The following is a 26,340-nucleotide window of genomic DNA, read 5'->3' as shown; positions in this document are numbered from 1 at the left end:
CAGAATATATAATAGCTTTTTATCTGCCAAATGCATTCCAGAAGTTCAAACAGTGAAGCATGGCACTTGCAACACCAAGGCCAGGGATTCGATACCTGGGATAAAACGTATACATTGCTTTCGATAAAAGCATCTGCCAAATGTGTACATGAAAATAAATGTACTTTTTTTTAACCCATTTGGATTTTTTTCTTTCTTTAAGAGTCTAGGCAAATGTACAGAAGTTTATGGTTAAAATGAGGGGGAAAAATATTTTGGCACATTGTTTGTTTCTTGTTTTAAGTGGATAGTTCACCCAAAAATAATGAAAAAATTGATTTAAAAAAAAATTGTGAGGATTATGTTTGAAGGGATCGTTCCTCGAAAAATTCATCGTATCATGTCAGAATTTTTCTATGAACTATCCCTTCAAACATAAAAACAGTAAATTAAATATTTCTCTCAGAGAAATTTAGTTTTAAGCAGGTTTAGATTTTATTTTACTAGAAAATAAGACAAAATAGCATTTGAGTACATGATTTGTTTTTGCAGTGACAGTATAAGCAGCACAGTCTGTGATCCACTGTTGAAAATGTTCTCATTGATCAATAATTGAGTTCTTTTACCCTCATCTAATATTAGACTGACATGCATGTAAGCACATCAAAAACAGTCCTTCACCAAGAAATGAAAGCCGATCTGAGAAATGTGATGACTTGAATCCCAGAGATAAAAGATCAGAAGCATCTCTTTTGAGAAAGAAAACTTTGGCAGCGAACAAATCCTCTAAGCTTACAGCTAAAGCAACTTCAGAATTAGAAAAATGAGTCATTATGCTTCTCACATTATGATTTTGTTTGTCTTGTACATCAAGTGCGTCTACCCATTTGGCAACACTTGGAAAAAGGTCTTCTCATTTCTTTGAAAATGGCACCACCCACACATGACTTTATGTATATTAGCCTCCTGCTCTCAATTCAGCACTTCACTTTTAAACAAAAGTAACATTGAAATATTTCAAAAACAAAACTTTACAGTACACACTGATACATAACAGTATCACATATCGAAGCCATGTAAGCTACTTAACAGTGATATTATCAGCAGTTATTCAGTACAGTAAGACATTATCAGCAATAACGCACTCCTGGCATGTTTGTTTTTCAGTAGCAAGTGCATGATGGTCACTATGGTGTCCAACATAGCATGTAAAATATGAGTGCGCAAAACAACGTCCAAAACCATGGAAATGAAAGGCAGGTTGTCTTAAAACACATACTATAACACATTACATTTACAGTACATAGACATTTTGCACAACATAAGTTCTGTAAACACTGCATAGATGTCTCTAGCACTAACATTTTCACAATAACCAATGATATAAAAGAAGCATAAAAATCTCAGTTTCAGAAAGTGCTCCGCTCTCATTAAATAAACAGATTTCCTTTTTGATGTCATGTATGAAAACAGCGAAATGTTAAAGGGATAGTTCACTTAAAAATGAAAATTCCCTCATCAACACGACAGAAGATACTTTGGAAAAATAACTTTAGTGTGTTGTTTTGGACCCCATTGACTTTCAATGTAGGCAAAAACACTCAACAAAATATCTTGTGTTCCACATTAAAAAGAAAGTCATACAGGTTTGGAACAACAATAAATGATGACATTTAAATGGATTTTGTGCAGTTTGGTCAACATAAATGTTTCTTTTCACATAAATAAGTAATTATTCAACTCTAAAATGCACGATTTGCATCATGTTTGAGTGAACTATCCCTTTAAGTGCATTTTGGTCAAAATTAGCTTTCTAAATAAACATATTTATTAAAACTCTAAAATGCATGATTTGCATCCAAATATCACTTATGAAATATCTTCTTTTGTGAAGAGAGAAAGTCATACAAGTTTGGAACGACAAGTAAGTGAATAAATATGTTTCTTTTCAAATAAATACTAACTTATTCAACTCTAAAATGCACGATTTGCATCATTTTTGGGTGAACTATCCATTCAAATGCATTTTATGAATTTTGGTCAAAATCTGCTTTCCTAATAAATATGTACTCATTAAACTCTAAAAATGCATGATTTGCATCCAGGTTAATAAACGCATAAAACTGAACACAAAGTAAATGTACAACTACTTTGGGACATTTTACAAAAATAAAAGTCTGTAATTGCTCACAACAGACCCTCATTTGAATTAAGTTACACGAAGCTCTTATTGTCAAGCAACTTTCATTAAGCTGGTCCAGTGGTTTAGGTGCGGATTAACCCCAATACCATTTGTCAAGATTGTTAATTGCCTTGTACTCATTGTGCCTTCTGACATAATCGCAGGCCAGACACGTGTGTTCGGCCCAGAAGTATGCCTTTTTAACCTTAAAGTGTTTGCGCCAATCAAAGTACTTCAGGTAGAGCTCCTCGTTTTTGTCAAGAAACAGGAGGTAATCAGCCAGCTCCTTCGGAGACGGAAAGTCGTCGACGTGGATGAAAGCGTTTCCCTGCACGAAGTTCTGATAGTTCTCCCTTGGTGGCCCGAGCACCACTGGTACGGTGCCGACGGAAAGTGGGTTGTACAATTTCTCAGTGATGTAGTCTTTGTGAATCGAGTTCTCGAATGCCAAGTAAAATTTACAGCTGGCAATTGTGGGGAAATAGTCCTGGTCGGAAATGTACTCACCAAAAGCCTGTCCGTATGCATGAACCTCAATGTGCTTGTACAATTCATTGTAGTATTTCACTCTGACGTGATCTGGGTTCCAATTGCTGACGATCCAACAAATGAGCTTGTTCTTGCTTGGCGGCACAAAGTCCTCCTCTCCTTGGGCTGCAACAATCGATCCATAAGGCACTTCTATATCGGCATCCTGCCGATAGTTTAGAGTTATATTAAACAAGTTTTCAATTCCAGGTAACTGAGATGAATGCGACGGTGACTCGAAGTTCATCCAAATCCATCTCTGCAACGTGGGCCGATACGCCGGCGGCATGTTGGAGAGGTCGCTGGTGATGTCCCTGTGATGTATGACGACGGCGTCGGATTTGTTGTAAAGGTTTCGGTCGGCGGTGATGAAGCATCCATCGATACTGAACAATGAGCTGCAGACGTTCAGGTCGTAGGTTTCTCCAAAAGGCCAAAGCCAGACCAGGATGGTGGTCTGGTTCTGGTCACTTCTGCTGGAAAGGAGGCTTTTGACCCGGGCTGTGGATGTTTCCGACTCGACGGGGCCTGACAACCAGCTCGTAGATGGTTTGATGTACATTAAAAACAGAGTCACAAAGCATCCCAATAAAAAGATACTAAGCAGGAGGGGTCGTAGGATTCTGTAAGTTGGTGTAGATGGCATACTCTGGCCTTTAAACAGGAAACGGATAATGGTGGGAAGGCAAAAAAAAAAGAGAAGGTTATGAGTCATTATATGAGACAGCAGTCTACTCCAGTTTGATTTTAAAGTAATTTCTTTAAGATTCAGCACATTCTATCAGACAAATAAAGTGTTAATGAACTGCATTGTGCCATCTTGAGATAAATTAATACATTTAAATATCCTGAGACTACTGTTATATATTTTCTAACTCTAAACTGTCAGCAACCGGTAGTGTTCCAGCAGCCAAATTAGTATTTCCGTCCACCACTGACAGACAAGTCTTTGACCTAAAGTGACCCCGCGTGCAAAGCATTAGTCCGACAGGATAGGATATATTTCTGTAAATTAATTATTACTTTGCATGATTGGTTTGACTACTGCATCCTGCCAAAACAGGAGATTGATAACAAAAAAAAATATATCCTATTTCTGTTTGTGAATAATAATGCAGAATATATAAATATTAATATATTGCATTATAATTCAAGGTCCTATACCATGCATTATCTTGCTCGGAGCAACAGTATAAATGCTTGGAAACAGACAGTGTTATTTCTAATGTGAAGCTATTATTAATATTATATTATATTATATTATATTATATTATATTATATTATATACAGTATACAACATTTTCTGGCTTTTTACTAATAAGTCAGTTTGCATAGGAATTAAGTGTTTTTATACACATTGATTTGTTTTTTCCAATTTTCCCAACATTAAAGTTGTTATATTAACTGCTTTCAATACATGCTGCACTTTACAAAATATCATGTATTGTAAATTACTGTAGCCTACTATTTAAAATATTATCTAACACATAACAATTACATAACTACACTGAATGACTGTACAAAGTGAATTCATTTGTGCATACATAAAAAAAGCATTTAAATCTATTCATTTTTCAGAAAGAGAACTTTGACATTTGCAATACATATGTTGTGCCTTGTCTGTCAGCTGATCATATGTATGCTACTGTAATGAAGATTAACATAATTCATAAGCAAGAAACATCCTCGACTAAATAAGCAAGGATGCCTAAGGACGTTTGCGTTGTAAAGCTGTACAAGGACACTTCAGATATTCAAATACTGTCTGGTTTACTGATATTAAATTGATTTATAGGCAGTAGAATGTGTGGGGATCCACTTTAAGACTTACGGAACAGTTCCATAATAGTTCATGAAATAGTTAATTACGTTGGAAAGAAAAAATATGATTAATATATACCATCATGACAAAGTCAGCTAATTACAAGCACGGAAAAATATATATTCAAAGTAAATAATCTTAAAAATCACCTGACAGATTTGCTGATATCCAGTAGGTAAAATGATTGTTGTTATATTATGTTCCAGGCTCTTCTTTTTACTACCAGAAGACTGTCAGTCTTAAAACCATAGGTCTTCTCATGAGGGGAAAAAGACAGAAAATGGATTACATGTAGTTCCCATGTTAAATTAACTCTCCTGGGAAAACTTTTAGCCTTTTATGTTCAAACCGAAGTCAGAAAGATGGAGAGACTCAAGAAGAAGTGACAACATGTAGACAACATTTCTGAATGGTTAGTAGGTGAAATTATGTAGCATACAGTATGTGTAGTTATCTTCTAGTCATTGATTAGCATATTCTGTCTGGATAAACTATAAATCGTGTCCCGGGGGCGGGGTTTATGTAAATTTTAGGGTTGGTGATGTCACTAGCCCGGGAGGAAGCTCGTGTAGTCTCTACCAGCCGTTTGTTGTAGTCCTTAAAAAGTAATTTCTTTAAAAGCAAATATCTCCCTTTGCTTTGAACTTTGAGTGTTGTAACTTTGCAGATGTTGTTTATGCTCAAACAGAAACATTACACACTAACTAAAGTAAGAAATGTGAAATCATATTCAACCACCCCTTTAAAAACAGTTTTCAGTCTGGGGACATTTTACAAATCTCGCAAAATGAGAAGGATGAAGTGGCTGCAAGTGCTTAATGTGGATAGATGCCGTAATGAAAACGGCTGTGTTTTCCGGTGTGTTCGTTGTCAAACTCAAATTATTTTTAATTATTAAAAATTGCCATTATTTTATATGAAAAAGATAATAATTGTATTTTATTGAGAAAATATTTTAGTTTGTCTTGTATATTTTGTTTGATTAGATCAGATAGCATTCAAGCTATCATCTGGTCATGTTACAATGCAGGCCTACCCCACCTATGGGGCATGTTGTCACATTTCACTTCCATTCTTTCGGGGTATATCATGAAAAAAGTATACACTGTAGTAATAAAACAAAACCCCATACTAGACATGCTCTGAACCCTAAGTAGGTTTACAGAAACGGAGAAAGTCAAAAAGCGTTAGGTTGTGCCCCGCTCATATATAAATGACAGTCGGCGGGGTTTTGTGTGACGTCCACCTGTGAATGCAGACATGATGGCTGGATTGCGTTTACATTACACTGAGATCCGATCACAATGACACGCTGATCGTATAACATTCCAATCAGAAGCGCTTTTACACTTGTCTTTTCAATGCGTATGTGGACAACATCCGGATACAGGTCGCATATTATTGCCAAGTGTAAACGCAGCCTAAGTCACCATTATGAAGATCAACCCTTACATTTTTAACTTTAGATTTTGTTTGGTTGCTGCAACCGAGTTAACAGCCAGATGAACAAAGAGAAAAGGTGATCTGATTGTGTTGGTTATGTTTTGACAATCATCATTTGACCTGAATCACAAAACTCATTTAGAGCCTAATCTCTGACTTAGATTTATATTCTTGATTACAGCATCACATTGATTCTACAGTATAAGATCCAGAATTTTCAATATAATCCAAAGGATTTCTTTAAAGTTGTTCAGATATTTTTTTTTAGGCTCACACAGACATCAAGAATCAGTGTATGAATCTCAACAATGGTGACAAACAAAATATTCAATTAGGAAAAGGAAATTGTTAAGACAATTCAGATCATAATTTATTCATACCGCAATGCATGATGGGAGCCATGAATGAGTTTTGATTGGTGGCACCCAGAATGCACTGCAACATGCTTTATTATTGTCACCATTGTTGAGATTCACAAGCTGATTAGTCTGTGTGTCTAAATAAAATCTTCAGAACAACTTTTAAGAAATATTTTGGATTAGAAAATGCTAAAAAAACGTATGCTGTAGAATCACAGGGCTGCTGTAATCAACAAGGTAAACATAACTCTCTAAATAAGTTTAGTGAATCAGGTCAAATGATGATAACATCAAAACATCACCAACACAACCTGATCACCTTATTTCTTTGTTCATCTGGCAGTTAAACTCAGTTACAGCCAAACAAAATATGTTAACAGTTTCTGGGTCAAGAGCCCAACTAAAGCAAACACTGACCACCATAATGGTGACTTAAACATTAGATTTTCTCCAGAGCCCGTCTACGGAGAGCCTGGCCACTCCCTAAGTCCTATTGTACCGAATTTTGGTTGTAGTTCCACCAGAGTTCCACTGGGGGCGATCGCCCATGAGTGCAAAATGAATGGGAGTCTATGGGGCTAGACGGCTAAATTAGTCTCTTTCACCCGACTGCCGTTGAGAAATCTCAGATTTGATTGTAGGTTTTGCAAGTTCAACATGGGTTATAGGTCGAAAGTTGAATGAACGAGTACTTATGTCCTTTCGATTTCTTACAGGTTGAGTTGTTGTTGCCCATAACACGCTAGCATTCTGCTAATGAACGCTGATTGGTCAGTGAAGGACTGATTACAGTGAAGGACAGAGATACCGCTTGATGGCATCATGTGTGTGTGTGTATTTTCGGCGTGGTCTTTTAAAACAACAAAACAAAAACTCTTCTAGCACGTGTATTTACCTGTGTCAGCTGTGTTGTCGATGCCTCGAGAGAAAAGAAAGTGCAGAGCGCGAAAGCACCAAAGTGACTGAAGGATTGCCGTCAAGCAGTATCTCTGGTCGTACGATGTGTATGACGTCATTGACATTTTAAAAGACTTTTTAAAGCAAATAAGTGACTCTAAAAAATCTAACACACAGCAATGTGTAATTACTTTGCATCTCCTTTCGAATACAACATTCAAATTACTAGACAAAAAATTATATCCTGAGAAAAGTGGATTTTGAGGGGTATAGCTCCATAGACCTCTATTCATTCTGCACTTGTCCTGTGAGCGCCCTCATATGGAACCAGAGTGGAACTGCAACCAGTTCAGAAGCCGGAAGTTTACTGAGAATGGAAGTTCTCCCCTTATTAGACATTCTCTGTTTTCTCGTTTGGTGATTCTGCTTGTTAACATCAGGTGTCTTTAATTTAGTTATGACTGACAGTTATTGATCACTTAATTAGATCATTAACTTTAACACTCTTCAGTGTTCATTTAACACTCATATTTTAACACTTTAACACAATTGAGTGTGGCATCAAATAAAGTCCCAGGAGAGTTAATTTAACACTGGAGTTTTTACAATCAAAACACTTTGAACAGAAATGGTGTAACCAAACATTTTATATTGGGGGAACCAAATGTGAAAGTTTAAGAATTCATCATAGGAAACTCCATATTTATTGATCACTGTTCAAAATGCAGGTGGTACTGTGGCCCTGTACCAATCCAATCCTCAAAAATAATAGTGGATCATTATAAGGAACATTCAGAAAATGAGTTTTACACATGGGAACACTGCCATCTTCAGGATCTCAAGAGATAATAGAACCAAAAGGCCTATTTACATAAAATATTGACAGTAGCAGGATGTTAAAATAAGCTAACAAAATAATCTGGAAACACTAGATTTTGTTTTTCTGTATACAGAATCCATAATTATTCTTTTTTTTTTTTTTTTACTTATTTCCAATTTCCTACATTCCCATACTGCTAAAGGTGTTCCTTAAAACTGGCCAGTAAATTTTTTGCACATTCTTCAAAAATTAACCAACGTCTTCAACTCAAGGGTATTAAAAACCAGTAGTATCAGAATACACAATTAAGCGAATTAACATTCAATTAACTTAGTCAGTAAACTTCAATGAACAGAATAAACAACTCAATTAGCTGTAATTTCACAAGGGCCGTGAAATCTGCCAATAAACAAATCTTCACGCTTCCACTTAATAACATCATGTTCTATTTAACTTGTGTCAGATCTTTTTAAAATCTCTAACCTAATTAAAGAAATCAATGAATGAACTGAGTCACATATCTGACAATTAACTGTCAGATATGACAATTTCTATATATAATAAAATTATTTAGGATTCTTATATCTCAGTGTCCAGTTCGTGAGATATTTCCTATATCTAACACACCTATTTCTACTCAATGCATTTCAGCTGTGGGGTTTTACACGCACGTTTTACTCTACACTATATACTGAGGTTGAGAAATGAGCTTCGATTCATCTCTGCAATGTCCATTTACCATAAATCCACATGTGGACATAAGAACTGTTTAAAAGGTTTATCAGTGCATTTGTGACTCAATCATATTATATCACAGCAAAAGCTCTCTGTAAATGAGCAGGACATATAAGGCTACAGGGAGATTATACACGTGTCACATCCAGTTCATAACAGAATGTAATTATTGCTAATGCATGACATATTTCTAAAGGTTAAGAAACATTGGGCAATAATCAGCTGTTTAAAGACCCTTGGGGGGATTTTAAATAAAGTGTCTGGCATATCCTGTTTCCTAACTGCTAACTATTACACATTTACATATTTTTGGCCAACAATACACATATGCTGCATGATCCTGTTAAAGTAAACAGATAGAGCAACGAGGTTGCATGTTTGTGTCTCTCTGGGAGTCTTTGAAAAAGAAAGGCATTCGTTTTAAATGTATTGTGATGTATTTGGGACACGGAGTTGCACGCTGGTATAGTTGGCTTTAGTGTTCACGTCTAATAAATAGAAAATGTGGATGAAGGACATGAAGATGAAAAGAAGATGCGAAAGCATTAAATATAAAGCTTTAGTGTAGTTTATTTAGCAGGCTTTGGGAATTCGTGTCTATCCCATCAGTGACATGATGTTATACAGGCTATTTAATGAACACTGATCTAAAATCGTGTTTCTGCTGTTTATAACAACATAAATTAATGTGTTACCGTGCAAGGTGATGTGCTTTATTCACCAGTGATGCTGAAGGTCATCTTAAAGCAGACTGTCACATCTGACATATTACTACACGAAATATGGCTATTCTTTAAATGTGACACGCTCTCTCTCTCTAGCCTCTCGAGTTCTTTGTCTATTTTAAGCAAAACCGCATCCAAAAAGGACGCATGAAGCATCCCATGAGCATGAATGTCCCTGCGCTCGTGCCTTGTTTAATTATTATAATTCATAATCCCCAAAGAGATGAATGAAAAAATGATGGTGCACGCAGTGTGTGATATTTAAAGCATCTACTCGTGTCGTGCAATATATGCAAAGCATACAGGTAACCTTCATATCGGTAAAATCGTTTGTCTCACCTCTCCATCAGCAATCATCCTCGAGGGAAAGCCACATCATGCGCTTCTTTTATTTACATCCCACGCGCTTCGCATTTCGGAATGGTGCTGAAAAATCTCCGATGAAGGCAATATTTGGATACGATGCACCTGGACCCATAGCCTTCGCGTCAGTGCATCACTGCATATTGCAATGTGTCCGCAATGATGACAGACTCAAATCAGCGCGTGCAAGACAAAACACGTTCGATCCTATGGGTCAGAAACGGAGAGTGCGAGCAAGTGCGTCGCTGGGAAAGACGCCATGTAACGCCGTGTGATGTGATGTAGAATAATGTCGCCTTCCCCACATGCGCCCGGATACCTTTCCAGTGTCCGTGCTGCTCATATGCATGCATGCAATTATAGATTTAGAGTGTCTGTGTGCGCGTGCAAGCGCGTGCATGTGCGGTTAATACATGCTAATGCAGGAATGCAAAGAAATGTATTAGATGAGAAATGAAATATGCAACAGTGGCGTTAGACTGGATGATTTATGTAGTCAATAATTATTCCTTTGTTCATCATTGCTGTATTCCAGTCAGCAGTGTATTAGCCTATAAATAAATGCATTTGATGTAGCCTATGATTAAAACAAATCATTTAAAAACGTTTAAAAACACGTGGATCGAATTAATTTAATATTGTATTGTCTTAAAAACAGGTTCATTTGATTAATAGCATTATTAGATTCATTGATAAAAAAGCAATTACACGATCAATTAATTGAGCAAAGGATGACCACAGGCAATTCATTTATTGAAAGTTTTGAGTCAGATTATCTCTAAATGCAATTTAATGAGTTTAATGAGTCAGGTTTTCATAAATGAGTAAAAAGGCATATGTTACATCCATAGACATTGCGGGTGAGTTATCGACTTTTTAAAAAGTTTGTATTATTGTTGTCAAAGAACTGTGATAACTGGGGTCCAATTCTCGTACCTCGCTTAAAACATCTGAGAGGAATGGACCCCAGTTATCACAGTTGATACAAACTGTAAAAAAAATAAAGTTGATAACTCACCCGCAACGTCTCTGGATGTAACAATTGTGTCTGCTAATCGTTTACCTCTTCTAATCATGAGAACTGATCTCTGATTTGGTTCTTCAAACGAATTTGTGGATTTGCAGCTTCAGATTTTTGTCTGAAGCTGCAAAGGCCGCATTCAAAAGCCAATTGCGTCACCACTGCACAACGAAGGCTGTCCCAATTCGAAGGCTCCTTCAAATGCGGCCTCCAAATACGTCCTTCGTTTCCGTAAAATGAAGGATACAACAGATGAATCCTTCGCAGTCTTGCCTACCCCAGAATTCATTGTGCGCCAGTAACAACAGGATTTGTTTGATAGAAATTGCCGGATTTTTAAACACTTTTAAACGCAAATATTGGGTTTCAACTTACTCAAATATCTAATGAAAAAAAAAAACCTTAAAGTGGGTCAAATGTTGACAGATCTTAGATGCGATTAAATATAGTTTATACTCTTTATTATACAGAAATGGACCATGGTGAACATATTTTGTGAACCAGCTGTTTTGTTTTCAGACAGTTTAATATATCTTTCAAATAAGTCCAAGACAAACGTTACTGTCCCTCGTAGCGGGGTTTCCATCTAAACGTGAAGAGAATCTTTTCAAAGTTCACAAAAAACAAACAAACAAACAAAAACAAATGCGAATTAGGTGCATTTCCATAAAGTTGTTTGAGCAAGATGAGTAAAACACTCAAGCATATACTCTTATTACTGAGCTGAGCCAAATGATCCGGTTCGGTTCCCTAAAGAGAGCTGGAATTCCTATCATGAGGAAACAGCCGATCAGTCAAGTGGGTTTAATGATACGTCAGAATTTATTTGGCAAATGTGTTTCCATCTCCCATTATTCGCATTAACTGTTTTTCGCACAAGTCAAAAACTACGTCAAGTGAGCGTGATCTTTTTTTCTTTATTTCTTTTACTTTTTTTGCGAATGAATGGATTTTAAAAAAAAATCAGTGTTTCCATCACTCGTTTCTGATGCGATACTTCAAAATGTGCATAAAAACAGCTGTCACAGTTGCTAGGCGACAAGAAAAGTCCTCTGTAGGCTAGAATGTCCCATTTATTTATTTTAAGGTGTGGCCTTTAAGAAGTCTGAGTCCTTTGAAGGATGCAGCCTCTGAATTGGGACAGAGTATCCAACCCGATCTCACGGGAAAACGTACAAATTCTACGAGGTGGCTTATTCGTACGAATTCATACGACCTGACTCGTACGAATTAGTAAGATTTTTGCAAAATCGTACATATTTTACGAATTTGCCAATTCGTATGAATTCATACGAATGACCTACCCCTGACCCCGCCCCTAAACCTACCCATCACGTGGGTTTAGACAAATCGTACAAATTCGTACGAGTGAGGTCGTACGAATTAGTACGAATTAGCCAACTTTTTATCATTCGTACGAATTCGTACGAATTGGTCGTGAGATAGCGTTGGAGTATCAGTCAGACCTTCGCAGCCTTTGGGACACAGCCTGAGATTACAGCGAGTTCTTGTGTTCATTGGAAAGGGCAGATATATCGATACTCGAGACAATGATTAATGCAGCAACATAATGGCATCATATTAAAAAAGAACATCACACTCCAGACAAAAAAATAAAATTTCTTGGCCTTTATAAGTCGCCAAGAGACCAAAACAACATAAAAGTTAATAGATTGATCAAATGTTTGCTACATGATTCTCAATTATTTCCATTATTTCACGATAATTTGTACAGGATTTACATTTTGTATTTCAGTGTTGTAATTAGAAATTCATTTAATTTTACCTGTGAAGCAGATTTTTTACTTGACAACCTTAATTAAAGTTACATATGGGTCAAAAACATTTTTATTTGGCAGAGCAGACAGGATGCTTTTACTAAGTTATCTGCATCTCCTGCACTGCGTCAAGCCACTCCTATAGTAGTTGTCACTGTTTAAATTAATGCACAGCTTAGACTAACTGTACATCATGTGCAAGACTCCAATAAAAGTATTAGGTAATTATTCCCTCAAAAAAATTATTTCTCAGTGAAAAAAAATGTGTCCATATTATTATAGACTACACAACACAATACAATTTTTTTCAAATTAGTTTTAAAATGATTATCATTATTATTATTTTAAATTATGTTTGTTCCTGGTTCAATAAGGTACTTTTGTAAGAAAGTAGCAGTGGCTGCAACAGACTTTAAGTATCACCTCCACATAAAAAGATGAAATCTGATCCTGTTTACATGAAATAAGCCTGCTCCAGAGCAGGTTTGAGCTTACAGACCTGTTGCTATGACAGCAACTCCGGGATGAGCTTTGAAGAACCTAACAATCCTGGATCATGTCAAATCGTCAACAGTAAAATCCAGATAACTGAGTAATCCGCGTACGGAAAACGGGCCCCAGCTGTCACGGTCATGTTCTTCTGTCTTCGTCTGTGTGTGCACTACACTTCCCAGAGTCCTCAGTCGTCATCACCTGCACCTGGTCGTCATCACCTGCACCTGGTCCTCATCCTCATCATCATCACCGTCACCTGTCTTCCCTCATAATCTTCTGTGTATTTAAGTTCCTGTCCTTCACTTGTCTTTTGTCGGTTAATGTTTATGGTTAGGTTGTCTATTGCCAAGGATCTTTATTCTGAGCACACGCTCCCTTTTTGTTTGTATTTGTGAAGTTTGTGAATTAAAACCTTGGAAGTTATCTGTGAGTTCGTCTCCTCCTTCATCCACCCTGAGAGAGCCTGACAGATTAACCGACCTAAGAAGGAATATGGAGGAAGACGAATTTGAGGCTTTTTTATTTAATCAGAATGGGAGTTCATTGGAGGAGTTTGTTGAAGTGTACCTGCATCTGCATCAGGATGTTTACTGGGAGGAGGAATTTTTAAAGCAGCGTTTCTGGTGCGGGTTAGAAGATCCACTCGCCCAGATTCTGCTGAATGAGTACCTGCACCTACCCTTTATTAAATTTATGGACAAAGCTCTTTGGGTTTGTGGGTCCTCTCTCACCGTAACACCAGCCGATCCCGATCCAGCCGAGCCTGCACATCACGCCAGTCCAATCGAGCCTGCACTTCACGCCAGTCCAGCCGAGCCCGCACTTCACGCCAAATCTGCTGAGACCAAAGTAGTATGCGTCGTGCCCGCCGCCCCTGAGACTGTGAGTGTCATGCCTGCCGTGTCTGGGACAGCAAGCGTCATGTCTGCCAGGTCTGGGTCTCTTCACATCAGGCCTGACACTAGATCGGTTTTTCACAAACTACTATCGAGCCTGGCAGATCATCCGCTGATGTCAGTGCGATCTGCCAAGATGGCAGCTCCTCCAGAGTTTCGTCCAGCCGTCGCCTGCCCGCCAGAGCCAGAGCCCGTCGCCTGCCCGCCAGAGCCAGAGCCCGTCGCCTGCCCGCCAGAGCCAGAGCCCGTCGCCTGCCCGCCAGAGCCAGAGCCCGTCGCCTGCCCGCCAGAGCCAGAGCCCGTCGCCTGCCCGCCAGAGCCAGAGCCCATCGCCTGCCCGCCAGAGCCCGTCGCCTGCCCGCCAGAGCCCGTCGCCTGCCCGCCAGAGCCCGTCGCCTGCCCGCCAGAGCCAGTCGCCTGCCCGCCAAAGCCTGAGTCATTGCCAGAGTTTGCAAAGCCCTCTTCACCGCTGGTCCCGTCCAGCACTGAGCCTTCTTCACCGCTGGTCCCGTCCAGCACAGAATCTTCACCGCTGGTCCCGTCCAGCACCGAGCCTTCACCGCTGGTCCCGTCCAGCACCGAGCCTACTTCACCGCTGGTCCCGTCCAGCACCGAGCCTACTTCACCGCTGGTCCCGTCCAGCACCGAGCCTACGTCATCGCTGGTCCTGCCCAGCACAAAGCCCTCTTCGCTGGTCCCGTCCAGCACAAAGCCTTCACCGCTGGTCCCGCCCAGCACAAAGCCTTCATCGCTGGATCCGCCCAGCACAAAGCCCTCATCGCTGGATCTGCCCAGCACAAAGCCCTCGCCGCTGGATCTGCCCAGCACCGAGCCCTCGTCGCTGGATCTGCCCAGCACCGAGCCCTCTTCGCTGGATCTGCCCAGCACCGAGCCCTCATCGCTGCCCTGCACCGAGCCCTCTCTGGTACCCGGGACTTTTCCCAAGTATTTTTTGGGGGGGGGCCATAGAGCTCCGTCCTGGCTACTCGAGGGGCCACGGCCACCCGAAGGGTCCTCTCCGCCGTGGCCGCCCGATGGGTCCTCACCGCCGTGGCCACCCGAAGGGGTTTCTCCGCCGTGGCCACCGGAAGGGGTTTCTCCGCCGTGGCCACCGGAAGGGTCCGCACCGCCGCGGCCACCGGAAGGGTCCGCACCGCCGTGGCCACCGGAAGGGTCCGCACCGCCGTGGCCACCGGAAGGGTCCGCACCGCCGTGGCCACCGGAAGGGTCCGCACCGCCGTGGCCACCGGAAGGGTCCGCACCGCCGTGGCCACCGGAAGGGTCCGCACCGCCGTGGCCACCGGAAGGGTCCGCACCGCCGTGGCCACCGGAAGGGTCCGCACCGCCGTGGCCACCGGAAGGGTCCGCACCGCCGTGGCCACCGGAAGGGTCCGCACCGCCGTGGCCACCGGAAGGGTCCGCACCGCCGTGGCCACCGGAAGGGTCCGCACCGCCATGGCCACCTGATCAGCCTGTTCCTCCATGGTCCCCTGTTCAGCCTGCACCGTCTTGATCACCTCCTCTGTCTGTCCTGCCACCATCCTGGAGTCCGTACTTCAGAACCTGGTCCACCTTCCCATCACGGACTCCAGGATGCCCACCCCCCCTCCCGTATGCTGCCTTCTTCGGCGCGGGACGCGCCTTGCGGGAGGGGGGAGTAATGTCACGGTCATGTTCTTCTGTCTTCGTCTGTGTGTGCACTACACTTCCCAGAGTCCTCAGTCGTCATCACCTGCACCTGGTCGTCATCACCTGCACCTGGTCCTCATCCTCATCATCATCACCGTCACCTGTCTTCCCTCATAATCTTCTGTGTATTTAAGTTCCTGTCCTTCACTTGTCTTTTGTCGGTTAATGTTTATGGTTAGGTTGTCTATTGCCAAGGATCTTTATTCTGAGCACACGCTCCCTTTTTGTTTGTATTTGTGAAGTTTGTGAATTAAAACCTTGGAAGTTATCTGTGAGTTCGTCTCCTCCTTCATCCACCCTGAGAGAGCCTGACACCAGCATGGTGTACTGTGGTATGTTTTCTTTCTTTTGTTGTTGCTTTTTGTGTCTCCTGCTCTCCTTTGTCTCCTCCCACTCCTCCAGGTATCCTGATTGCTCCCCAGCTTCACCTGCTTACCAACCATGAGGTAAGCAACATAAAAACAGAGAAGAACAAACAGTCAAAGAGAAACCTTTTCTTGAGCATGATCTGTGCTCTGTCCAGCCCAATTTGTTGAAGCTATTGTGCTCTCCTGTGGTTGTTTATGACTGTTTGCATTACTCTATAGTTTAAAAGTACTGTTGCCTTGCTTTTTGCATATTGTTAATGCTTTCACTTTTTAAGCAGTTGCCCTCTTGTTTATTTTTATTTGTATTTTATTTTTGGAAGCTGTAGGGAGGTGGGTGCCATTTTTGTTGTATGCCTCCGTTTTCTGTGGCTGGAGTAAGTGTACATTTCTGTTGTTGATTTGTTTTTCTTTGAGAGGTTTAGTTAAGGTTTACTCCCAAGGCAGAACCATTTTTGTTTACTTTGGCATTGCCCCCTCCTGAAGCCATTGCTTCCCATTAAGTTGTTGTGTGTAAACAACTTAGATTTTTGTCACAAGCTGAAATAAACCTGTTAAAAGTGATCTGGTTGTTTGTGATGCTGTGGCAGTGTAGGACGTAACATATTTGGGGGCTCGCCCGGGATGCGAATTTGTGCTTTTCTATAGACTAGTTGCACTTGCACGTGGCCGCCACGCTGGATTTCCGATAAGCGAGTGTGCGAAAATGATCTCTTATAGTTGTTCATAAAATCAATTATATCACTTAAAATACTACTAAGATCTATATTACTATCACACGAGCCAATGGCAATTAAATGCACGGATGCATAGTCAGATTAATGAATGAAATACAACCGTTCACAAACAGAAGATTGTCTTGGACTCATGCTGCACACGCACGCAATGACAATTATGCCTACTGTAAATATAGAGTTACAACTACGATTAGAGTTGTTTGCATAAAATACCCCGTGAACATTCACATGTTTGTCCTGTGATAGTCTACAATTTATCTCCATAAATTCTATTTTCTCAATTCTGCGCACATATTTTCATTTACTTATGTAAATACATGCGATTAATTTACATTTTTAACTGTAGTTAACACAAACAATTTAATATAGCTAAGTTTGTGTATATTTTACACGTAGTAAAATACTGTATGTGCTGCTTATAAACAATAGACAGATAATGATTTATGAAACAGATGCTCTTTACTCATCTCACTTGCACAAAATAAATGCAGTAATAGAAAGCAGAAACGCACAGGTGGAATACACCAAAAAATGATATGCATTTAAATTACATACTAAAATACAAACAGTTAGCAATAATAATGTTACCAAATAAAGTTAATAAAGCATACATCCATAGTCCATACATATTATTCCCATGCTTATTTATGTCTCTGATGAGGATTGATACTTCGTTTGACAATAGTAAACAGATCTTGATGAGGGTCGAGTGTTGTTCCACGCAGAAAGAGAAGGCAGTTTTTAATCCATTTAGTCCACCAGCAAAGTGTATATCCCCACACTCGCTGATCGTAAATCCAACATGGCGGCCACGTGCAACTAGCCTATTATGACATTTAAATGAATTGGTGATTTTGTCTCTTGTAAAACGCTCATTTATAAAGTAGAGCTCATTGTAGCACATTATTGGTATGTCATCGAGACTTTTTGTACTATTATAAGTGGTACGTTTTTTTGCGAGTGGGGGGTTGTTTTTTTGGGTGAGGAAGTGTGTGGTAGGTAAGATAATTTGATTTGTTAGCTTGCTCCATCTACAGAAGTTTTTAATCGGTGAAGAATGTTACAGTGACTAGAGATGCTATCAAGCAGGTGATCAAAGAGGAGCTGTATGGTGTCAGAGGAGGAAGTAACTGCAGGTGAAGCCTCTGCTTCAGATTTTCCTCTTCCTACTAAATCCTGTCTTGATCCAATGATGGCGATCAAAGAGCTTGATTTGGAGTTAAAAAGAAAATAGCACAAGATTAAAATAGTACAACTCTGTACCATTGAAGTGGAGGCTCTGAGAGACATTAAGCTGAAAATCCTTGCGTTGGAAGCTGAGTCTTTGCACAGAAAGCCTGTCCCGCTGCTATGTTCTAGAGCTCCCTCTTTACCTATGTTTGGTGATGCACAGTCACAATCTAGCAGTGTTAACTTAAGTGATACTGTAAGTGATAACCAGCCTATCTTTGTTACAAAGTATATAAAACTAGTTCCGCCCTTTAGAGAGGCTGAGGCAGACTCATACTTTGAACGCATCGCTGCTAAATTAGGGTGGCCGAAGGACATGTGGGCCCTGCTCCTACAATGTAATTTTGATGGTGTGTTTGTTGATGGCGCAAGAGGTGTGTTCTGCACTTCCAACTGAACAGTCTCTTGATTATGAGATCTTCAAAGCCGTAGTGTTGAGAGCTTACGAATCATTACCTGAAGCTTAACGCCAATGCTTTCGAATGCTTTTATGAAAGCAGCCAATCAAACGTATGTAGAGTTTGCTCAAGAGGAGAAAACGCTTTTTGAGAAGTGGTGTCTCTCTAGTAGCCTACAAGCCTTGAGCAGTTGCAAGAGCTCATCTCACTAGAAGAGTTTAAAAATGTGCACCTGAGAAAATACAGTAGCTGCTCATTTGAATGAGCAAAAGGTAAACATACTCTCTGAAGCTGCAGTGATGGCAGATGAGTTTGTGCTTACCCACAAACAGTTTTTCCATCTTCATGTGAGTCTAAACATCAGTCTGCAGGCATAGGAAGTCTGAAAGGGAAGTTTGCTCCTTTGGAAAGAACAGATAGGGGTTGTAAGTCTATTGCCATAGTTTGTTTCTATACTGCTTGGATTCAGGTCACCTAATTTCAGACTGTAAAGTGTGGAAACAAATCAATTCTGGCTGCAAAGTAGACTGGGTAAACCCAGCCCGATCTACCAGTGATTTAATTTTGCCCTGCAGCTCAGGTTGGAAACCTTTCTATCCTACTTCCGTTACAAATCTACGGGGACCAATCACAAACTGGCTTATCCACCTGGCGTGCTATTGGCTCTCGCACGACCGTCAATCCAATTTCTTTTAACCTCTCGACGATGCACAATGGCTTCTTTAGTTTAGCAAACAAAACGCTTGAGTGGGTGTAAATACCACTCACTTAAATTTTTTTTTTTGCACAACCTTCAAAAATCGCTCGATGCCATTGCTGCTTCTGCAAACCGCTGATCAATGCTACAAACCAACACGTTTGTTGACACATTTCCTGCCTGGAGTTTTCGCTTCGCTCTGCAAACTACATCACCCGGATCATTGGTCTGATTGGTTGAAGGACTATCCAATTGCGTACAGAGTCATTTGAACTATGCCATTTGATCGCGGATCTTGTGCAGTAGAAAATACAGACAGACTCCCCAGACTAATGTTCAGTCTTAAAAGATTGAGCTTGGTCTGGTGATAGCCAGACTAGCTGCAAAGTCTAAAAGTATGGCTTTTCCTCAGGTTGTCTCTGTCCCTGAATGTTCATCCATACAGTCTAAGAGTTTTGGGTATGAACCATTTCTCTTCAACGGATTGAAGTGCTGAAGTTTCCCTTAGTGCTGACTCTCTCAGTTAGTCAATTTGAATTCTGAGAGACACTGGTGCAGCACAATTACTTATTTTAGCTGATGTTTTGCTATTCTCACCCGAAACATACTCTGGTACTAATGTGCTGGTCCATGGTCTCAAACTAGGTTGTGTGTATGTGCCACTGGATATGGTCTACCTAAAGTCTGATCTGGTAACGAGTACAGTTCCTCTTGGTGTACGAACTGTGCTGCCAGTGGAAGGGGTAAGCCTTATCTTGGGGACTAACTTGGCTGGTGGTAAAGTTTTTCTTCATCCAATTGTTGTAGACACACGAAACATGTCTTTTGACTGGTGTCACTGCTCATTTTCCTTCTGCGTGTCCTACTTCTTCAGTAACTCATGCACAGGCACAGAAGAAGTTGTAACCCTTGCTGACTCATTTGAATCCTGCAACAGATTCTATTGAGTGTACTCTTTCTGTTTAGCCTGAATTGGTTCCTTCTGAATCTGCTGACCCAGTTCAGGAAGAAGAGTCCCTGAAAATTGCTAGTAGGCTAAGCACTCAATCGCTACTCAAAGGTCTAACCCGTCTGTAATGGGTAAGCCGAATCAAAATGTTTCATCCACTGCCCAGCATTTACGTGCAAGAATGGTAAAGCTGTTTGAGCAGTCTTTTGATGGTTTTGGGATCTTATATAAATTAAGATCTGGATGTCAGTGTTTTGCCACTGTTGTACATCTTAGCGGGGTTGTTTACTGTGCGTTTTCTTTTGAAGCACAAATCGGTCATAAGTAAAGACCAAGAGTCCAAAGTGCATTGACAACAATACAAACTTGTGACAGTGTTAACTGTATGGTGTACTGTGGTATGTTTTCTTGTGTTTGTTGTTGTTTTGTGTCTCCTGCTTTCCTTTTGTCTCTCCAGGTACCCTGATTGCTTCCCCAGCTTCACCTGCTTGCCAACCACGAGGGAAGCAACATAAAAACAAGGCAGAACTCTGTCAAAAAGAAACCTTTTCTTGAGCATGATCTGTGCTCTGCCCAGCCCAGTTTGTTGAAGCTATTGTGCACTCCTGTGGTTGTGTATCACTCTATAGTCTAAAAGTACTGTTGCTTTACTGTTTGCATATTGTTAATGCTTTCACCTTAAATGCTTTGTTTCTTTTCTTTCGTTTTGGAAGCTGTGGGAAGTGGGGGCCATTTTTTTTGCATCCCTCTGTTTTCTCCTGGATTTTGGCTAGATAGGGAGTAAGTGTACATTTCTGTTGTTGATTTGTTTTTCTTTGAGAGGTTTAGTTAAGGTTTACTCCCAAAGCAGAACCATTTTTGTTTATGTTGGCATTGCCCCCTCCTGAAGCCATTGCCTCCCATTAAGTTGTTGTGTGTAAACTTTCATGTCACAAGCTGAAATAAAACTCTTAAAAGTGAACTGGTTGTTTGTGATGCTGTGGCAGGGCTCAGACTAACTCTTTAAATGTGTCTGCTCAAGTCCCCTAGATTTGTGTAGGATGTAACGCATGTAAGTCAAACAAATGCACAACTCAAACTAAACAAATTGTGGCCCAATTAGGCACTTTTGAGACAACAATTGTTCAAGAGAAACAATTCAATCTTAAACAATCTTAAAACTACTGATAAATATATGCATATGCTGTATGAAAATGAGCAACACTTATTTTATTTGAAATAATTTATTGTTCATTTATATTATAATAAATTAATCAATTCATTGCAATGCACTTGCGTTAAATTTAAAGCATTTGACAGTGTACACACACTTATTGGGTTGTTCTGAGAAAGACGGTCATAGAACTCTAGTTTAAAATGCATATTTCCAAATAAATGTAATCCATTTCAATTTTAAGCTGAGTACAGAGTGGTTAAGAACGTCTAGTATAAAGCAGGGCTGTTATTTACAGCCTCCAAGCAGAATATCTCTGATTCCAATTTTTCATTAATATTTGATGAGTTTAATCAGTCAAGTTGGCATATAGAGCGGTAAAAGGCATGCAAGTAAAACACACTGTTCAACTCAAACAGAACAAAATTAAACAAACCATGGCCTTAGTAAGCACTACTTAGGGCAATACTTGCTTTTTCAGGATTAACTATGAAGAAAATAACTTATTTTTACTCCAGCCATTTCTTCTGCTCCTCGCTGAATTTTTTTGCCCATTTTTGTGTTAACTCTAAATAAACTGTAGGTTTATGAGGAAGGTAGTCAAGATACACAGTTTTACCCCATGTCTTGGGGATGGCCTTTTCAATTTGCGTTCCTTCATGCCATTCATTGAAAGAAGTTATAGAGATGATCTGTGGCCTTGCCTCCACAGCCGCATTAAAAGCGTTCTCATAATACTTCCCATTAATGCGGTTCCTTGTATTCTGGGAGTTCCAAGGCCTTATGCTGGTGTCGATATAACCTGGCCCTATACTTGGAATGAATACCAAGCCATTATAATCACAGAAGGTTTTAATGGATCTCCAGTTGTGATGTGAGGAACCATACGTAAAGCCATTGGTTGCAAAATACGTGTAGAGTCCATCAAATCCAGCAGACTGTATGTCGTTCTTATGCTTTTCTTCCACAAGAAGAGCAACGAAGATGCCATCATATGGTGTGTCCCTAATGGTCGATATACCATTCGGCTTAAGCAGTTCTGCCCAAACATCTGGAGTTTGTAAGTAGGAGTCATATACATAATACAGTGGAAGAAATTTGCCAGTGCTTGTTTTGTATCTATAAAAAGCAGGATGGTTTCCATACCTGTAAAATGCAATATATAAGTGTTATTAAACACAAATCTGTACATTGATCATTCATCAATGATAGAATAACTACATATTATTATATATTAGAGATTAATATCATTGCTTTTCTTATGGACAAAATAGCAAAAACAATCGTTCTACTTTAAAGTCAGCATGCAACGTAAGTGGGACTCTTAGATTGAAAACTCAGCACGACACAGGGAACGCATTAAAAATGATCCGGCTACAAGAGAAGCATCTTGCAACTATAGTGTTTCATTAAAGTTGCCATACATTTAATGTTTTAAACATTTTGATGAATGCATTTTTTATATTTTAATTTAAAATTCTCAACTGACTTGTATCAATATAAAACAATCTACTGCTCTGTAGCCTATTTCAGTTCTTACTTTCCGAATGTGATGTCATCACACGTATTCTGTTTTTGATCAATTGACTAATTTTACTTCAAAAGTGACTTTTAATTAAAACACTTGTATTTGTATTTTACTTTTTATATGTAACTGAATTGAAAAAAAAAATTTGAAAAAAATCCAGTATTCAGCATATTCCCTGTGAATAACTGATATAGTATATCAGGTATTACAACCATGTAAATTCTTGATTTAAACCAACAAATTATGGGTCAAAGTGAACAAAGGGCTAAAAACTAGATTGTGAATAGTTATTGTACTGAATGCATTTACTGATATCCTTGTATGATTATTTGTCTGTCTTTAAAAGTAAAATAGGATGCTAAAGATACTAAATACCTGGTCACTAGAATGCAATAATAATTCATTAATAAATAAAGTACACAGCCGCAAGATCATAATGTGTCAGGCAGTGTAACCACTCTGTTTTTTTTGTTGTTTGTTTTTTTGTTGTCAAGATTTCATTCATAAAATTAGGAATATATTTACAAATATTTGGTTTTACAAAAAAAAAAAAGTAAAAAAATGAATTTAAACACTTTGAAATGTTATTTTACACTTAAAACTTGTTTAAACACATTGTTCCGAACTCAAATATATACATTACATCAATTTTGATATAATATGTTTTAATGAATTACACATTTTTTGAAGCTTTATTTGTCATTGATCCAAATGTAAAAATGTATATTAACCTAGATTTATAAATGTTACTAAAGTATTTTCATTGTAAGCTGATACTCAATACATTTAACTAATGTTAAGAAATTAAAAATGCTCTTTTTATTAATGTTTTTTTTTAAGTAAATGAATAGTGAGAGCTGTATAAAAGACATCAAACGTACCTCTCCACAATATATTTAATATTTTCACGCATATTAGCATCATCTCGCCCTTTATATGGTTCAATGTGAAAAACAACCTGTTAGGGACACACACAAAAAATGCATTAGACACAAAAGCAAAAGCAAGACTATGAAAAGCAAGACTTCAAACCTTCATATGCATCTACAACACCTTCAACTGATATTTGTCAGCTGCATCCAGAATCAAAGGCAGCAAGTTATCAATTTCTTCACCATTGTCATCGTTCATACTACGTGGATACCACGAAACCGCTAGAACACCTGAAATAAGCAAAGCATATTCAGTAGATGGATGGAGCAACTGTAATAAGTAATCATAATATATATATATCAAAGAGGCTTCTCACCAACAGCAGCTGTTCGGAGCTGTCGCATGTGTTCCTCTAAAACTGATGGGTCTCTGGAGCTGTATGGACCCAGTGCAGGGTAGAAATTTGCCCCGATGTCATTAGGAGGCTGGTGTTGTCCTGTGGGATAACCTGAGGCCACTTTGGGGTCCCAGTGTGGTAAGAGTTGATGATCCCAGTGAACAAACTTTCCATCAAACTGAGGGTTCCCATACCATACATAGTAGAAAGCGTGCACATTGTAATTTGGTTCAGGGAAATCTTGAATTTTGTTCAGGCTATCGGGTTTCTCTGCCTGTATCATCTGCGCAGGTTTAGCGGATACAACAACCTTAGTATCTTTTTCCATTTCTCTTGGAGATGGATTAAGTCTTAATGTAAACTGACTGCCAAAATTGTTATCCTCAGGGCTCAGAGACTTTAAGATAACTGTTATAAGAAACACGACCAAGGCTAAAGCGATAAGTGCAAAACAGGATTTACGCCTAAACCGTGCCATTACCCTGGAGGTCGGTTAAAGTCCATTCCCCCGAAGATGTTCAGTCAATGGTGGAACAAATATGTTAAGTGAAACTTTCAAGGTTCATTCTTCATCTTTAAGCTTCTGCTGGGAGAAATAAAAATTTTAAATAAGTTATTTATTTATTTATATAATTATAAATAAATAATTAAGTAAAATTATTATATTAATAAATAAATAAATAACTTTAAATGAATGAAACAAAGTATGTAATAAGGCAGTAGGTCAGATCAAGGCATCTTTACATTTACATTTATGCATTTGGCAGACGCTTTTATCCAAAGCGACTTACATTGCATTATCCTATACATTTATACATAGGTATGTGCAATCCCCTGGGATCGAACCCACAACCTTGGGTTATTAACGCAATGCTCTTACCCACTGAGCTACAGGAAAGCATCTTGTACACTTAATTGCACAACTTTGACTATACTATAATTATTAACTTTTTAAACTACGCAGATAGACGTGGAATGTTTTGTCTATTCATTTATAGGTCATTCCTACATTGATTTGATGTAACGGCATTTGTGAAAATCATGTATTAATTTAAACGCACTACAGACAATATTAGTATGCTGAAAATGCAAGGACATTATTGCTTTTAAATGGTTAGAATCTATTTAAACACTCAAAGTAACAAATAAATGAATAAATACATGGACATTATTGCATTTAATAGGTTAATCTACCAAAATAATCAACATAACACGTTTTCTATAAAAGAAATAAACTATTTGTTTTGTTACAAACTATTCATATTTTTATACCTAACACAGCAACCAGTGAAGACAAAATATAATAGAAAGCAGCTATATGGTAAATTTATTTCACCCTGGCACATGTGTAACTAAGACTGAAACACACAATCACATGTTTTATAATAATTACATTTTGAAAATATGCAGCGTCATCATACCTCTCTTGACCGATGTCAAACGACACATCTTGTGAGCAGAGCATATCTAACGCTTTAATCTAACGCGGAAGTATCAGTGAACAGTATTTTCTTCTGTCCTGTTTATTCGGCAAATGTAGATACATGCGAGTTATACTGCATTCTACTGGACGGGAGATGAATTTATGACTCCTACTATGGGAGAAGTCTAAACTCATGAATAATAATTAGCTAGCGTTCACGTTCCTTGGCGAAAGGCCAGTCACGATGCCTGATTAATATTCATGAGCTAAGTCTTCTCCATAGTAGCATTCGTAAATTCGTTGGCCGGAGAGCTGTGAAAATCAACCCGGCGATGGCAGCTGTCAGACGGAGGTTGATAGTAATTCATCGTCTCACTCTCTCGCTGTCTGTTTCAGTTTGGATCAGCTAAGTTCAAATTTCCTTGGTGTTTCGCGTTTTCAAAATAAAAAAGTCCTTTTGCAACTTAAAAGTAATATGAATGTATTATTAATAGGGTTTACAAATGTATATAGTAATAAAGGGTTGTGGTTTTAGCCCTAAACAGAAGATTTTTTTTTTTTTTTGATATTTTGGTTTAAAATTTCAAGCTAAGCGCACTTTCAATCGTAGCCATGAGGGGGCGCTATTTGCATTAAAATAAAGTGGGTAAACAGGAGTAACGACGAGGCTGCATTCTTAATTTTAAAAATTAAAATTCTGTCATCATTTACTCACCCTCAGGTTGTTTCAAGCCTGTATGAGTTTCTTTCTTCTGTTGTTAAGAAATGGCTTAACGCCAACTGTCTGGTTACCAACATTCTTTACAATATCTCATAAACTAATACAGGTTTGGATGAGGATGAGTAAAATGCTGACAG

The 26,340-nt window shown here is 39.1% G+C and overlaps 2 protein-coding genes across 4 annotated transcripts; both read right to left on the bottom strand.

Moving 5' to 3' along the window:
• Positions 1-335: 335 nt before the first annotated feature.
• Positions 336-10,517, bottom strand: fut9a (fucosyltransferase 9a). Its single transcript, XM_082143158.1, has 3 exons — positions 9,830-10,517; positions 4,661-4,764; positions 336-3,343 (listed from the first exon to the last, which is right to left on the bottom strand). Exon 3 carries the CDS (start codon positions 3,333-3,335, stop codon positions 2,256-2,258), a length of 1,080 nt encoding a protein of 359 aa, XP_081999284.1. The 5' UTR covers positions 3,336-3,343; positions 4,661-4,764; positions 9,830-10,517; the 3' UTR covers positions 336-2,255.
• Positions 10,518-21,312: 10,795 nt separating this feature from the next.
• manea (mannosidase, endo-alpha) lies at positions 21,313-25,611 on the bottom strand. 3 transcript variants are annotated; one of them, XM_082143954.1, is made up of 5 exons: positions 25,481-25,611; positions 24,039-24,642; positions 23,843-23,952; positions 23,671-23,747; positions 21,313-22,407 (listed from the first exon to the last, which is right to left on the bottom strand). In XM_082143954.1, the coding sequence occupies exons 2-5, from the start codon at positions 24,535-24,537 to the stop codon at positions 21,771-21,773; spliced, it is 1,323 nt and encodes a 440-aa protein (XP_082000080.1). In that variant the 5' UTR covers positions 24,538-24,642; positions 25,481-25,611; the 3' UTR covers positions 21,313-21,770. The 3 variants fall into 3 exon arrangements, with proteins under 3 accessions (XP_082000080.1, XP_082000081.1, XP_082000082.1); XM_082143955.1 differs by having other exon boundaries at positions 24,039-24,645; positions 25,481-25,588; XM_082143956.1 differs by lacking the exon at positions 25,481-25,611 and adding an exon at positions 25,453-25,474.
• Positions 25,612-26,340: the final 729 nt, after the last annotated feature.

Source organism: Leuciscus leuciscus (genome assembly GCF_965113295.1).
Source record: "Leuciscus leuciscus genome assembly, chromosome: 17".
NCBI lineage: Eukaryota > Metazoa > Chordata > Actinopteri > Cypriniformes > Leuciscidae > Leuciscus > Leuciscus leuciscus.
This window is presented reverse-complemented; position numbering and strand designations above follow the sequence as displayed.